Source organism: Pygocentrus nattereri, chromosome 19, assembly GCF_015220715.1.
Source record: "Pygocentrus nattereri isolate fPygNat1 chromosome 19, fPygNat1.pri, whole genome shotgun sequence".
Lineage (NCBI taxonomy): Eukaryota > Metazoa > Chordata > Actinopteri > Characiformes > Serrasalmidae > Pygocentrus > Pygocentrus nattereri.
The window spans coordinates 15,807,099-15,822,881 of NC_051229.1; the positions used below are offsets into that span (position 1 = coordinate 15,807,099).

The 15,783-nt window shown below is 40.0% G+C and overlaps 1 protein-coding gene across 1 annotated transcript in view; it reads left to right on the forward strand.

Moving 5' to 3' along the window:
* Positions 1-15,783, forward strand: part of ncana (neurocan a) — a 169,842-nt gene that overhangs the window by 94,663 nt on the left and 59,396 nt on the right. Inside the window, exons 8-9 of the mRNA XM_017697127.2 lie at positions 2,680-3,606; positions 15,548-15,652. Of these exons, the coding sequence (XP_017552616.1) occupies positions 2,680-3,606; positions 15,548-15,652 (1,032 nt within the window). The remainder of the gene's footprint in view (positions 1-2,679; positions 3,607-15,547; positions 15,653-15,783) is intronic.

Sequence of the window (15,783 nt, forward strand, 5' to 3'; positions counted from 1 at the left end):
GAAGATGCTGTCAAAGAACTTGACCATCCAATTATCTCTAATGCAGCACATCTTGAAGTGTGGTCACTTTGCAAGTTTGCAATCAAACATGAGCTTTCAGAGGGATTTATTTGGTAAAAATAGTTTGTAAAAGGATATTCACAAGGGAAATAAATTTTTTACTTAAGGCAACAGAGCGAATCATCAATTAGTGCTCCTGTTGAGATATTGACCTGCCACTAAATTGATAGCAATTACATTTAATTAGTATGAATCTGCAACACATGTACGCATGCAAAAGAAAAAATTCTGCTCTGTCTGTTGGCAAGGATGTCTCTCTCCCCATGTAATGCATGTTTAATTTATAAACTTGCTAATTGAAGGCACAGCGCTGCAATGATTAGTCCTAAATGGGAGTAATAATTGAATGATTCAAGGGGTTGGAATGATTGAAGTTGTTTGCTAATGTGCCCCAGTCAGACAGAACCAGTACTAGTCTGCTAAGAATAATTATTTTGTTCCCAAAATGTTCATTTGACAGCTATTACTTTATTGTTTTTGTTACAAGATATGTTTGTTTAAGCATTACTGTTTAATATCAGTTACTTTTGAAGCAATATTTGGTTTGTACTTTTATTGAATTATTCTTGTAACTGGATAAACACTTGCCCAATGCATGTGGGTACTGTCTACATTATCTTTTGTTAACTTTTTTCACATCAACAATTACTTTTCATTAATTGCATAAATTGTTGTGATTTTGCCATTGAATTATTACCATAATTGTAAAACACAGGCATGTGAACATTCTTTGAAATCTATTTTTTGTGCCTGTTTTGTGTTATTAGATGTTCTTTCGGTCTACATTCCACAACATTAATTATTTTTCGCTAATTAAATTTAATTGCTTTTGATTTTTGTTGACTTATGATCGTGACTGTAAAAGGCAGGAATGCACACGTGGATACACACACAAGCATGTGAACACATGCAGACACAGAGACAAAAAGCGAACAGGCAGACCTGCCTGCAGTCTGGGATGAATAAATAAAGACGAGGGACGTGACAAGCGATTACATGATGAAACCGTCTGGCAGACATTTCTCCCCTCCGTCTCCCCAGCAACTCCTCAGAGAAACACTGTGGAGCGAACGCGGTGCACGAATGCACACAAACACGACTCCTAATTGCAAAAACAACCAAGGTCGATGACTTATTTAAGCGTTCACTCTTTGAATTGGTGTCAGGCCTGCTTTGAACTTTCCGCAGAGGCATGAATAACGATTCGCTTTCTTTCGCACTTATTTGCTAACAAGGCCCAAATTTACGCATTGATCTTATTCCAGAGAAACAAATCATCTATTTACTTTTGATGAGTCACAGGCCCTTGACACCCACATGCACACATGCACTTTTGATCAGTCACAATCACCTGGGAACCATAGTCACATGGCTTGCAGATGAACACACAGGCTGGATGTCAATGAATAAGTGTAGCAAATCATGGCACAGCTCTGTCAATGGGCATAAGTAGTATCTTATTGCTAATAGAGGAGTGGTTCCTAGTCCTGAGTCAGCACCTCTGCCAAGTATGGAGCCAAGGAAGGTTGCATTTCTCATCATTGTCATTATGTTAATGAAGCTTGTCCCATTTTGAGGGATCATTTGAATGCAGCCGAAGAAATGCATCCTTTGTTTGTGAAAAATCAAAGAACTCAATCGGTGAATTGTTCGAGACCTTCAGTCAACCACAATCCTTCATGCACAGAGCAAAACCATTTAAAGCATAAACAGCCATGAATGACAAGATACTGTGGTGCCAGGCTTTGTAAAGATATGCACAATTTGCATTTTTTTAAAGATTGCTTACGTCAGCAAGCCATGACGTGTCTGAACAGCCGGCTTAGACCATCTTAAATATGAGTGAGGGAGGACTGAAGCGGACCCTTCATATACCAGCACTAGAAAGGTCTCTCCTACCTCATCTGCAGCCTTCATGTTGAGGCATGCCTGGTGTGCTTCCCCTGGTCCAACTAATTATCAAGTTAACATGTTCCTCCTGAGCTGAAGGGGAAAGTGGTTAGTCTAAAGCAGTGGTCACAAACCCTGCTCCTGAAGATCTACCCTCCTGCAGACTTTAGCTGCAACCCTAAATGACCCCTCCTGATTTATCCAATTACTGCTTTTTTGATTAACTAAATAAAGCATGTTAGATTCGAGTTGGATGTGAGATCTGTAAGAAGGTAGGGATAAAGCATGAAAGATACCAGAAGTGAGAAGAAGTATTATAAGTTGAGGTTTAGAGAAAGGGAGGTTTAGTTTTATGGTACTGTACACTCTCAGAAAAAAAGTACTGAACTGTCACTGGGGCCGTACCCCTCTTGTCACTGAAGTGGTACCCTCAAACGTACATCTACATTTTTTAAATGTGACAAATTCTTTATATCAAAAAGCTGCAGTTGTGCTATACATTTTATCTAAGCATGACTGTCTTTGAGGAGAGGTGTGAGATGTTCTCACAGCAGGGCTTGCCCACTGTTCCCCTTGCCCCCTTCTATGCTCACTAGCAGCTTAACACAGAGTCACAGCATTTCACGCATAGAGAGCCCACAGTGTCTTAGTTAATTGAGTGTACTGATTTATTTACAGGAGCTTGCATGACTGGCTGACACTAATCACATATTGCTCGTGTCTCTGCAGGGCCAGTGTCCTGGTGGGGACGAACATGGTTCACCAACCCTTCTTCAACTGGGGATAAATCCTCCATCCCTCCTGAACCTGAGACTGTGGCAGCCCCATCAGGAGTGCCATCAGTAACCCCATCAGAAGTTCCCTCAGCAGTTCCTTCAGAAGGTCAATCAGCAACTCCAACAGCAATAACTTCAGAAGTTCCATCAGCAATCCCATCAGTGGGACCATCATCAGCCCCTTCAGCAGTCCCAGTAGTGATCACTGGAGAAGGCCTTGACTCAAGTGTGACTGTAGCCATAGGAGAATGGGCAGTTGTAACTGAGGTTCTGCAGCAGGGAAGCATGACCACTGGCCTAGGGAATGATGCTGATAGCAATCATGGGTCCTTATCAGTCCCACTGAGTAAGACACATGAGGAGATGAGGAAAGTATCTGGGGTACCAGACGACTCTGTGGAAGTCAGAGAAACAGAGAGCAGTTCCTGGGGAGAATTGGACCTCTCAGAAAGTACCTCCAAAACCTCAGCAATGGGAACATTAACAGTGATTCCTTCTAGCATTCCTACCAGTACAGAGGCCATTGTAGCAACCACTACACGAGTGGATGAAAGCACGGCTGTGGAGGCTCGTGGTGAAATCCAGTACAAACGCAAGAACAGACTGAGACGGCCAGGCCAGCGTAATCAGGAAATGACCACCACAATGATCATCCCCACACTGTCAACAGGATCTGAGACGGAAGATGGAGCCCAGGCCACACCAAGCCCTCAAGTGCATACCTCAGTACCTACTACTGTAGGAGAGACAAGAGGAGTCTCTCCAACAACTGTGGATCAGGTCCAATTGTCAAGCTTTGGAACCTTGTTGCCTGGCAACCCAGAGAGTGGCCATGGCAATTCTGAGGCCATTAAGAGCAATGGTTCACATAGTTCTGAAGGTAAGCCTGGTTTTCTCCCTCTCTTTCTCCCTGTCCATGCTTCCATTTGGACCTATTAGCAATGCACCACCTAGTCTATTTATCCATTCTTTAGGCTTCTTGCAAGTTTAGTGACTAAATGGATAAGTTAGCTAACAGGTCTCAAAGAAGTCCATATCCACAGATACAGTAAATATTAAATCTTGCGGGCCTTGCTGACTGCGCACCACCAGCACAGATTTGCTAAAGAACATCTTAGCAATGTTGCTATATTTGACAGCATGGGTACCTGCATTACATGTGTGTTCTATAGTCACTTTTCAGAACATCTATTGCTTGGCGGAGATCTTGGGAACTAGCATAAAAACCCAATAGCAATTTCACAACTAGGAGCTGTCAACTGGCACCACTTGAGCACAGCTGGGCAAATGCATTGAAAAAAGGAAAATATCTGATCAGTCCCAGAGTAATTACTGCGGCTGAGGCAGCTCTTATGCAGCACTCTGTACAATGTAGTTTGAGCACTGAATATTATATGACAGAATATGGTGGCTCTCTAAGTGTCCATATGCAGACAAGAGCTAGTTTAGTGTGCTAAATTAGCATGCGCTCAGAGCAGAGAGCTGTTAAGAACTCCACAGCACAGCCTGGTGAAGAGGGAAACTTCAGAGCAAACAAGAACTCTCTTCATCAGTCCCATTAGACCCACACTAGCAGCGTTTTGGAGCTAATCGTCATCCTTCAAGCCCAAAATAGGGAATCTCTATATCTCTCAGGCTGGTTTGAGGTGCTACAACAACAAAGGACTACAAGCACAACATGATTTGTTAAAAACATCAAAGGCCATTAAGGCTATCAGGCTACAGTCAGTTAAGACTGCATATTCATTACTTCATGCTAACCAGCATGCCAACTTTCTGTTAGTTAACTCTTGGGGTTATTGTGGTCCTGTTTTTTCTGTTTTGAATGCAAACTGACAGAGAGAAAGTTGAGCTGTTATGTCTGTTTTGGAAAGCTTTCTCTCTTACCCTTTTTGAATGCATAAAAGAAGAGAGGCTAAAATGCAAGGCCACCAGGCTATAGTATGTACTCATTACAGCATGCTAACACTGTTAATTGGCTCAATTTACTGATTGGGAATCCAGGTAGAAAGTCTGTCTTACTCCATGAAAGAGTGAGCTAACTGTTAGAGAGATAATACATCAAAGGCTAGTAATGCTACCAGGCTATAGTATATAAGTTACAGCATGCTAACTTTCTGTTATTTAGCTCAGAGTTGGTTCTGGGCTTATTTTGGTCCTTTTTTACTGATCCACAGTGAAAGAGGAAAAGTTAGGTTATTATCTTCCTTTTGTACCTGAAGCCTCCTTTCACAGTCTCATCCTTTTTAAAGTCAATAAAGAGTTTGACATTGGCTAAATGTTAAATAGGAAATGCATCAAAGGCCAGCAATACCACTGTGCTAATTACAGCGTGCTAACATTTCTATTAGCTTGCCCAGAGCTGGTTCTGGGGTTACTGTGGTCCTGTCTCTCTGATTGGGAATTCAGATTGAAAGAAGGAAAGTTGGGCTATTTTAACTGCTCTGTCATTTTCCCTTGTTGAGTCCATAAAAGAGCTGGGATTTGGCTAAATGTTTTAGTAGATCTGGTACAATGTAGTACCCAGTTACACATTTCAGCTGTTACTATAAATGACATATGCAGAGTGCAGAGCTCCAGCAGGGGCATCAGTGCCTGTATCAGATATACACACACACACAGATATACATACTCCTTGGCCTCTCTGTCTTATCTCTTCCACTTTCTTTTAGGAATGAATGATGACATGAGTGCCACATCTGTATTGGCTATCTAAAGTAATCACTGTATAAGCTTGTAGTAGTGATAGTAGTGTAGTTGATATGAAGAGTCACTTTTATGATGCATTAACTATTAATTAATCCCTGTTCTGGAGGATACTTACACATACCCACACAAAAACACATTTATTTTTCCTATAGTTAAACTTAAGACAAGGGTATAATAGTTATGTGTGGTAATTCACATATGAAATATGTATGCAAATGCCCCAAAATGTATGCGTCTCCAAAATGATAACTTTACAGGAAAATGGAACCAGACATTGTCCCAAGTCATTTGGGGCTGTTTCCTTTGGTCCATATTTCATGAACACACAATGTAAAGGGAAACAGGCATTTTCCAGTTATGTCAAAAACTGAAAAATGGAAAAAAATAGAGAAGTTGTTGTTCCAACAGCAGTGGTTTGTGTGTGTGGGTGTGTGATATATATATATATATATATATATATATATATATATATATATATATATATATATATATATATGTGTGTGTGTGTGTGTGTGTGTGTATATGTATATGTGTATATGTATATGTACACTGTATGGTATTTTGTACATATCACTTTTCCTTCCATTTCTCTCCTCCTCTGGGCCAAACACATTATTATCAGTGACTCTGGAAGGTTGTGTCATTATCAGTAAAGTGCTATCTGTGAGTTGTGGTAGGAGATAAACAGCTCAGTCACAAATCATCCTTTTCTGTTTACTGATGATGAATGATTAGTGCTTGGAGAGGAGTTTTGCTGGAGCCATCAGAGAAAATAGACATCAAAAGAGGGAGAAAGAGAGAAATCCAACACGTTCCACAACACACACACAGTATCTTAGAGAAAGAGAAAAATAGAAATTCTGCCCTCAATGTCACAGTCATGATCAGAATCTGAAATGAGGCTTTACTGGCTGTTTGAGGGTCACACAGAGACATTCATTAAGGAAGAAAGGATTCCACCAAAGACTTTATAGTGCTGTCATCCAACTGTATCCTTCCATTTCTCCTTTCAGTTTCAGGCGCTCTTTGTTTCCCATCCTTTCACGCATGCATATGCACACATAGTCCTCTTTACTGCCCTTCAGTGCCATACTTTCAGCCTTCTTCACTCCTGCCACTCTCAGCTCATCTCACTTTCAGCTCTCACAATCAGGGGTCCTGCTATTCATTTTTCCCCATAAAGAAGAGCATCTTAGACCCAGAATTGCTTATATGGGCTTCCCACAACCTACAAAATGACCTACAACCTACAAAAAAAGATCTATTTTCTGTCACATCCTATGGTATCAGGTAACAAATGCTTAAATAATGATTTCAGTATTCAAATACAGGCAAATAGAACATATAACCGAGAATGTAACACTTTTTCTAAAATCTTTTATCCTCTACTGTCTATAGTCTAATACCTCGTCCTCTACAGAGAACACCTTTCTGCATAATTTAATGCACTATTATTGTTTATTTGTTGAATTTAGCATGTTAGAAAAAAAATATATAAAATATTGACTGTGCAAAAGTTATGATACATTTTATATTTAATTTTTAGATTATTCCAATAAATATTTACATAAAACATATTTAGTTTAAACGAATAAATCACAGTTGTGCACTACTATTTTTTACTATAAAAAATGCTATATTTAAGGGTTTTCCCGTGTGGAGAATGTGTTATTTTCAATTAGCAAAAACATGTCACTTAACCTCTTGCATATTACTGTAAATATAACTAGCAGTTTTGCATTTTATAGACCTGTGTAGAGCAGATTTACAGTGCAGTTTAAGCATTTCACTAAATATTTCAGGAGTAAGTTATTTTATAACTTTTCATTTTTCATATCTTCTTAATGTAGAAGTTATGATGACGCTCATTTATTAATTTGTTATTTTCTGCTGAATATATTTTGAAAATATTTTGGTTTAATTTTAAATCAATTATATCAAGTCAGAGAGACACTGAAATTGTATATTTTAATGACAATTTATTGCATCTTAGATCGTTGTCATAGTCAATGCAATATACAACAGCTTTATGTCGTACATATTGTGCATATTTTTAAGCACATAGTTTGTGAAAAAAAGGTGGAATCCATTTTGAAGTGCTTTCATCTGGTAGTTTTATAGAGAGTAAAGCTGAAGGAGATCGAACTCACTCACTCTGACTTTTAATCAACCTTAGCAACCCCCCTCTCCCTGCAGCAATGTTTATAGGGCCTGCCTTGACCTTATGTGTTAGATCACACGTCAATCAATGCGCTCTTTCTGCTGGGTAGAGCCTCAGATGCTAGAATGGAGGAAGGAGGACACACACACACACTCACACTCTCCCACACCCACACACACACACTACCCATTGTGTCTCAGCTACATCTCAGCATTATTCCTAATGGCTCATGGTGGTGATGTCAGCTTCAGAGAGTCCAAAAATAAGCCATATATCTGTCGCCTGCATCCACTCCACTTCTTTGGTCAGCATGATTGATCTGATTGCATGACAGTGTCAGAATTTTACCTGTAAGTGATCCGATGGAACTTGCCAGGGAATTTAAAGAGACGCTCTGTTGTAAACATGCTTGCTCACATCCTAGAGCAGTGCTGCAGTAGCCTCTAGAGTAAGACTGTTCCAGTACAAAGACTCAGAGAACATCCTTCTGATGATGTGTCTTGAAGGTTGGAGGAACTTTTGAAAAGCTGAACCTGCTCTGGGGTGAATGTTTGGGCCAGGCTTATGAATTTATTTTTTGGTAATACTTTGTTTGGAGTGGTCCTTTGTTGATGATTAATGAACTCTTAACAGTCAAACATCAACAACATATCAGTAAAGTAGCAGTTGTAAAGCATCTGAATACATCAAAGTAAATATCTTGTGGATGTTCTGTTGATACGTTAAGCAGATGTATTGATATGTTATTTCCATTACCTAAAACCTAACCTTACCCAACCTTATCCAAACCCTAACCTCAACTCAAAACCTAATCTTAACCCTCATATGTTTTGTTAGAGTCCGTTGAGTGTTTGTTTCATCATAAAAGGACCACTCGAAATAAAGTGTCACCATTTTTTTTATTAGATGGTGAATGCACAAAGACGGCAGATAGCTTGTAGATGTCTTATTGCAATCAGTAATCATCATTACAATGTAGAGAACAGATTTCTCAAATGACAGAACTAAGGAGAACAGCAAATCAGCAAAGTACCCAGGTGTCTAAATACTTTACCTCAGTTTGGCTTTTTTCTGGCTGAAGAGGTTAAAAGCTCTTATCTGGTGTCCATTTTGTGCTTCACCATGTTGTTCAGTGACTGAGGTGACAGTTACACAGATGCTAGCGTTGTTGTATTCTTTAGCCTATAAATCAGTGTGGCTAGGCTAGCAGTCCGGATTGGTTGACGCCACAGAGATTCCCTATTCTGTCAAATATGAGGTACTGATGTCCGGAGAGGACAGGGCATCATGCTGCTACAATTTTATGGATTGTTATCTTGAGATAACAAGTTAATTATCTTGTGCTCAAAGTTTACAACTTTGTTATGTTGAGATCTCAAGGTATTTAACTCTTTATCTAAAGATAACAACTTTGTTATGTTGAGATCACAAGACACATAACTCATTATCTCAAGATAACAACTATTGTTACCTTGAGATCACAAGAGATGTAACTCATTATTTCAAGATAACAATCCAGAAAATTATAACTACCTCATGGCCTCTCCAGGCTTCCATAGGTAAGGGATATAAGACTGTGCTACAGAATACTGCATAACATGACAAATTACATATCTAAAGCTCCAATTTTAGTCCAGAATTTTCTTTTTAACATTCAAATTAATTCACCTGCTATAAATAGACTAAATCAATCACAAGTCATATTTTCTGACTATTTGTATCTGCAGCATTTAGGAACATGAATGCAGTCATACCACATAAACATTGATTATGTTAGGGATGTGCCTGAGTTCTCAAGAAACCGTTTGAGGTGCCATCATTAAAATACTGAAATCACTGTTTGGGTATTTGTTACATTTTGTTTAGAACAGTTTAACCCCTCCCATTCACATTGAAGTGATGCAGAGTGTTAGAGTGGAAGATGTGAGAAAACTATTAAACGTTGTACTGTTCATGGCTGTCAGGAAGAAAATGGATCACTCCAACCTTCTAAAGGTTCCACACATCTGAGAGGAGTGGCTGAAGTTTATAATTTGTTCCAGATCTCAGCCTGGGGTGGTTTTGAGCAAGCCATAATATATAACAGCCAAACAGAGCAGACGTCACCTACACATATCGATCTTAAATTTTACAAGGATAATGAATACAAGAAACATGAAGAATATAGGCCCTTTAAGAGCACTGCTGAAAACCTCTCACCTCTGCAGGGACACTGGTGCCCTTAATTGATTTCCAACACCGTGTTCTGCTCTCGCCTCAGAAAGACAATTATCCAAGCAAACAAACCAAACGCCAGGATTATGGAAATCTGTAGCCGCCGTATAATTACAGCCATGCCAGCAATCCACGAGCCATTGCATAATGAAGATGCCAGGCTCATTAGCATATGTGGTGAAAGCAGCTAACGAGCCAATTAAGGCCGAGACCATCGCTGGCCACTTAAAGCACGGAGCGGCTGGTAATTAATGGCGTGAGGCAATTGGCCGAGAGAGCGCCATGCGAGGGGGCGGGAGGTGTGGAGAGAGAGTGATAGGTGGGTCGGGTTTCTCGCATGGCCTTTTTTTTCTGAGACCCACTCTCAGCACAGTTACTATGACGACAGAGCCTGAGTGCACTGAATGTGGTCAGGAGAGTTTGTAAAGCAGAGAGAGAGAATTAAATAGAGACAGAGAGAAAAAGAGGGAGAGAGGGAGAAAAGAGAGAGAGAGGGGGCGAGACAAGCAATAAGGCACAGGAAAAGGAACAGACTAAGAGAGAGAAAAAGAAAGACAGGAAGAAGGACAGACTGGAGGAGAGAGAAAGAAAGGAGAAGAGGAACAGGGAGAGGAAAAGGAAAGACAGGAAGAAAGAGAGAGTAAGAGAAAGAATGAAAGAGACAGGAAGAGGGACATAATAAGAGAAAGAAAGAAAGAAAAACGAGAAAGATAAACAGGAAGTGGGCCAGTTTAAAAGAGCAAAAGAGAAAAAAGACAAGAAGAAGGACAAATTAAAAGAAAGGAAAAGAGAAAGACAGGAAGAAGGACAGACTGGAGGTGAGAGAAAGAAAGAGAAATAGGGAGCGAAAAGGGACAGAAGGAAAAGAAATGGGGCAAAAAAGAAAGAAAAGCGAAAGGAAGAGGGACAGAGAAAGAGAGAAAAGGGGAGAAGAAAGAGACAGGAAGAGGGACAGACCAAGAGAAAGAAAGAGAGAAAGAGAAAAGGGAGACAAAAGGAAGGACAGATTAAATGAAAGAAAAATATAATAAGAGAGGAAAAAAGGAAGGGAAGAAGGACAGATTAAGACAGACAGAGAGAGAGAGAGAGATGAAGGAAGGAGAAAGAGATAAAAAAGAGATGGAAAGAGGGACAGACTAAGAGAGAAAAAAGAGAGGACAAGAGTCTGACAAAGCAGAAAGGGACAGAAACAGCGCGTGAAATAATGTATTTTGTCTAGAGAGTGTCTGAAATGCACAGAGATCTGAATCAACAAGTCTGCTGAAAAGGCCTGGCTCAGCTCACTGCATCAGCTGCATTAGCTGGCTGATTAGTGCTGCTTAGCCGAACTACAGTGTCCTTCAAAACCCTTAGCGGCTATTGAGATTCAAATGTAACAGAAGACAGATGATTCATCTGCCTATTTATACCAGTTAGCATATAGCACATGAATCAAAAGGAGCTAAAATCTGCAGCATTTGACTGGACAGTGGTTTGATCCATCTATGACACGAGTGTCAGCATTAAAATTGATATATTTTGTGAGTTTCCATACCTGATAGAAAAAAAGCCAGGGACTTACAAGATAGGTTCACTGTGATATTTAACCCAAACTCTTTTTTTATAGGCATCAATGTGGATACCTAGTATCCGCATTCTAGTAATACTTTTCTACCGGCGAATGAACCAAATTAGCTAGCACTAACTGGCATGAACCAGCTTGGACCAGCATGGAATTCATGCTGGTCAAAGCTGTTTTTTTTTTGGCAGGATTGCTTAGTTCTGTCATTTTTCTGGTACAGTAATACTACATGTAGCTAAAAACAGGAGGAGCTGCTATCTTGAAGCCAGAATTTTGTCAGCAGCACCAAAAAAAAATTAACAGTGCCCCTTAGCCATGCTCCCAGACACGCCCACCTTCCCATGATCCACTGCTTTGCTGACTACACCTTAATAAGAAGCTACAGTTCTATGAAAAAATAAGTGTCTGAAGTTGAGCCTAGTGTGGGTCACAAGAAATGGAAGCTTATGTAAGTGAATTAACGTGAGTTAAAACTACATGAATAGATGATCTCACTCTTGCCTTAAAGCATGATCAGTTGTTAAGTGTCCTGAAATAGATGTGTTAATGTGGTTTTAGGCACAATATGACAATATAATCTGTAAACATACAGGCTTCAAGATGGCTGCTATCATTGGTGCCACCAGGGATTTGGGCTCCAAGATATCATTTTGGGCCTTGCCAACCCTGTGCAGACATCCACGCAACATTCTGCATAAAGTGGAATGATGCAATGCTGATACCCTCTATAAAAATATGCTGAAGGCCACCTCTTACTTTTACCTCACTTTTCTCCATTTTATGGATAGCAGTATGTCCTAAAATGCCTATTTGAGAGTGTATGATCATTTGAGACTAGCTTGGTTTGGACGATGCGAATGAGCAGCTAGCTTCTATTACCGTTATAGCCACATTAACCTCAACTCCAACACAAAGCCAAAGACACCAAACATGTTTGGTTGCTTGACAAAACTTTGGGTAAAGGGCAAAATTTCAGCAAAAATGCTAATTTAATTTTTGGTCGAGCACTAAGAGAAGTGCTTTCACTTTAATCATGCTAACCTGTATTAGCTGTATGTGCTGTCACCAGTACTGTACACATCAATAGAAGGTCAGTGAAGAGTAATCCCAGCAGGCAGTCACAGTACATGGAGCTCTCAGAAACAGACAGATAGATTTTCTCTGGTTCAGTGGCTCGGAAGCCGGAGCAGATTGTTTTGAAACAAGTGCTTGCTCTCTCTCTCTTTCTCTGTCTCTTTTTTGTCTCTCTCAATAGGACATTGTATATCTGAGCGTCGCTGCAGTTCATGTTGTTCAGACAAGTTTGACACAATGCAGGTCAATGGCAGAACACATCCAACAGGCAGAGACACATTAGAGCGCACTGAGCGCTGAACCACAGCTCTGGAAGCCTATTACAAGCCTCAGTAAGCGCTGCTAGAACACAGCAGCTGGCTGACTCAGGTGTGTGCAAGAGGGAGAGAGGAACCGAGGCAGAGAAAAGGAAAGGCTGGTATTGAGATGTTGGGACAGGAAGGGTCAGAGGCTGCTTTTCTGCAGACAGAGGCCCACTTTGCTGTTATATTGCTTTCAGTGGCATTTGTTGTATATTTTATCGGTTTTATGGGGCTGATTATACACAGTGGCTGGAAGGCTGCTACTGTACTATAGTTCTGAAGCACAGTTAAGCTGTGCTTGCCAAAAAACTTTGGCTTTTAGATCTAACTATAGACATGCCACCATATGTTTGTTGTATTTTCGGCGTATATTGCTGCTATCCAAGAGAATCACCTCTCACCCCTTTCTGTAACAACCAAGCTGAAACCCAGCTTAATTAAAACAAAACCTCAAAGCCAGCAAAGCTCAATGAAACTTGGTATGACAGCCATATGCTACAATTCAAAAGATTGGAGACACTTTCTTATATTAATCCAAACATCAATTCCACAAGAACTGGGACACTGTATGACATGCAAACAAAAACTGACAGAAAAATACATTATAAAGGCACTTTGACCTGTATTTAACCCTTGTGTGGTGTTTTTGTTACTCAGTGTGTCTAGTGGACCCACTGCTCATTGTTTTTTTTTTATTATTAATACAACTATAGTAATTTTTGTAAAAATTAAAAATTACAAGTGGCCAGCTTTAGCAGCTGTAGCCAGTCAGCAGTCTGTCCTTGCTATCCACCCTTACACATGTGCATACATATACGAAACACATACACACAGACACACACTAACAGCAGGCCATGTCTCCAAGAGGAGAACAGAATGAAGGCACGTAGCACCTCCACACTTTTATTCCCTGCAGGTTCACCCCAACACGTGTAATATAAATGTGTAGGGGTTTACAGTGTGAAGTGATTGAAAATGTGTTATTTTATATGTTCTTCACAGAAAATGAGTAAAGGCCAAGGAATCTGAGGTTAAATTAATAATAAATTGCATAATTTTTTTCTTTTGGTAAGCATCAACAATCTGAAATTGTGCAACACATTCCAAAAAGACGTGGCAGGGAGGCAATTTAAAATTAGGATCATTGCAAAATGTTAAAAAATCATTTTAAACAAGTGATGCAGTCATGTTTGGGTATAAAGGGAGCATCTAGGATAAGTCATCCTTCATGGACAAGGGTGGGTTGAGGCTCTCGGCACTTTGCCAAAAATTCATCAGCAAATAATTCAGCAGTTTAAGAACAACATTCCTCAATGAGTAACTGCAAGAGAGGGAGTCAAAAGATTCATTGACTCCCAAGAAATCTCTGTGCATAAAGGGCAAGGCCAAACACCACAACAGAATGACTGTGACCTTCAATCCCTCAGATGGTTCTCTATTAAAAGCATGCTTCTGTGATGGATATCACTTGATATCCATCGATATCAGATGGATATCACAAAGTATTCCATGGGCTCTGGAATACTTTGATCCATTATCAATAAAGTAACAACATCAGGAAAAGCAACCAATTTGAAAGGCAACCGTGCTCCATCTTATCTGAGTCTGTCCTGGTATTAGTGCCCATGGCATGGGTAACTTGCACATCTGCAGAGGAATCAGTAATGCTGAAAGATATATACATGTTTTGGAGTAACATATGCTGCCTTATAGGCGATGTCTTTTTCAGGGACATGCATACTTATTTCAACATGACAATGCCAAGCCATATACAATCCTGCATATGTTACAACAGCATGGGTGAGTAATCAGAGAGTGCTAAACTGACCTGCCTGCAGTCTAGACGTGTTTCCCATCACCGCATTATGAAGTGTAAAATACAACAGTGAAGGCCCTGTATGGGTCCATAGCTGAAGACTTGGAAGAATGGCAAAACTGTAACACATTGGTAAACATGCTCCTGTTCCAGCTTTTTGGAACGTGTTGCAGGCATGATGCTGTCAGAACAAAACCTTGTATTTCCAGACAACTTTACAGAAGAAGGAAAAAGCATGCTTTACTTTTAATGTACGTCAATGGGACATTTTTCCAAGTAATTTTAGGCTATTTTATTTGGTCCATTCCTCATGAAATTAACACACCATGTAAAGGACAACAGGCACTTTCAAATGGAGTCAAAAGTGGAGATTTTGTTTATAGCAGCGAAAAAAACGTCCATAAGGGAAAACCTTAAAAATCATGATTTCAATTTAATACAGGTCAAACAGAATTTATTTATCACTGCTTTCTGTTTTTATTAGCATTTCACGTACTGTCGCAACTTGTTTTAAGAATTGACGTTTGACATTTTGGTTAAATTGATTGGTCACTATATCCAAGTGTTGTGAACATGGCAACACAACCACAACTTAATGGCACTCAGGCACATTCAGCATTCGAGTCCAGAAAAAGTGAAAATGCTGATATTCTTGGTTTAAAAAAAGCAGGATTCTATAAAAAATAGTCACAATTTAAACTGCAGTCATGATGCCGGTCAAAAAAATTACAATTAGATATTTTCTCCAGTAATTCAGCCCACAGTAACATATGCTATAAGATCAACTCTTCTCTCCCTGTGGTCATAAATATGGTAATGGCCGGGGTGTATTTGGAGTCCTGTCGCAGCATGAAGGCATGAGTGAGTTCCGTACTGGGGGTCACGTCTGTGTGTGCCTGCCAGCTTACTAATGAGCGACAGATTGTGACAGACCTGTCTGGGAGCCACTACAGTTAATGACCTGTGTGTGTTTTTGCTCCACAGCCGCAGACAGATGCAGTTGTTTGCATGGTGGAACGTGTCTGCCGGATGGAGAAGGCTTCCGCTGCTTCTGCCCACAGGGCTACACAGGAGAGAGCTGTGAGATTGGTAAGTTTCTGCATTCGGCTGTAAACATCCTACACAACACACAACATACTAGGGTATGTGACTGACTAACCATTAAATACACAATTGTATCACCAATGATATCAGTTACAAATACATCTAATTTTATTTCA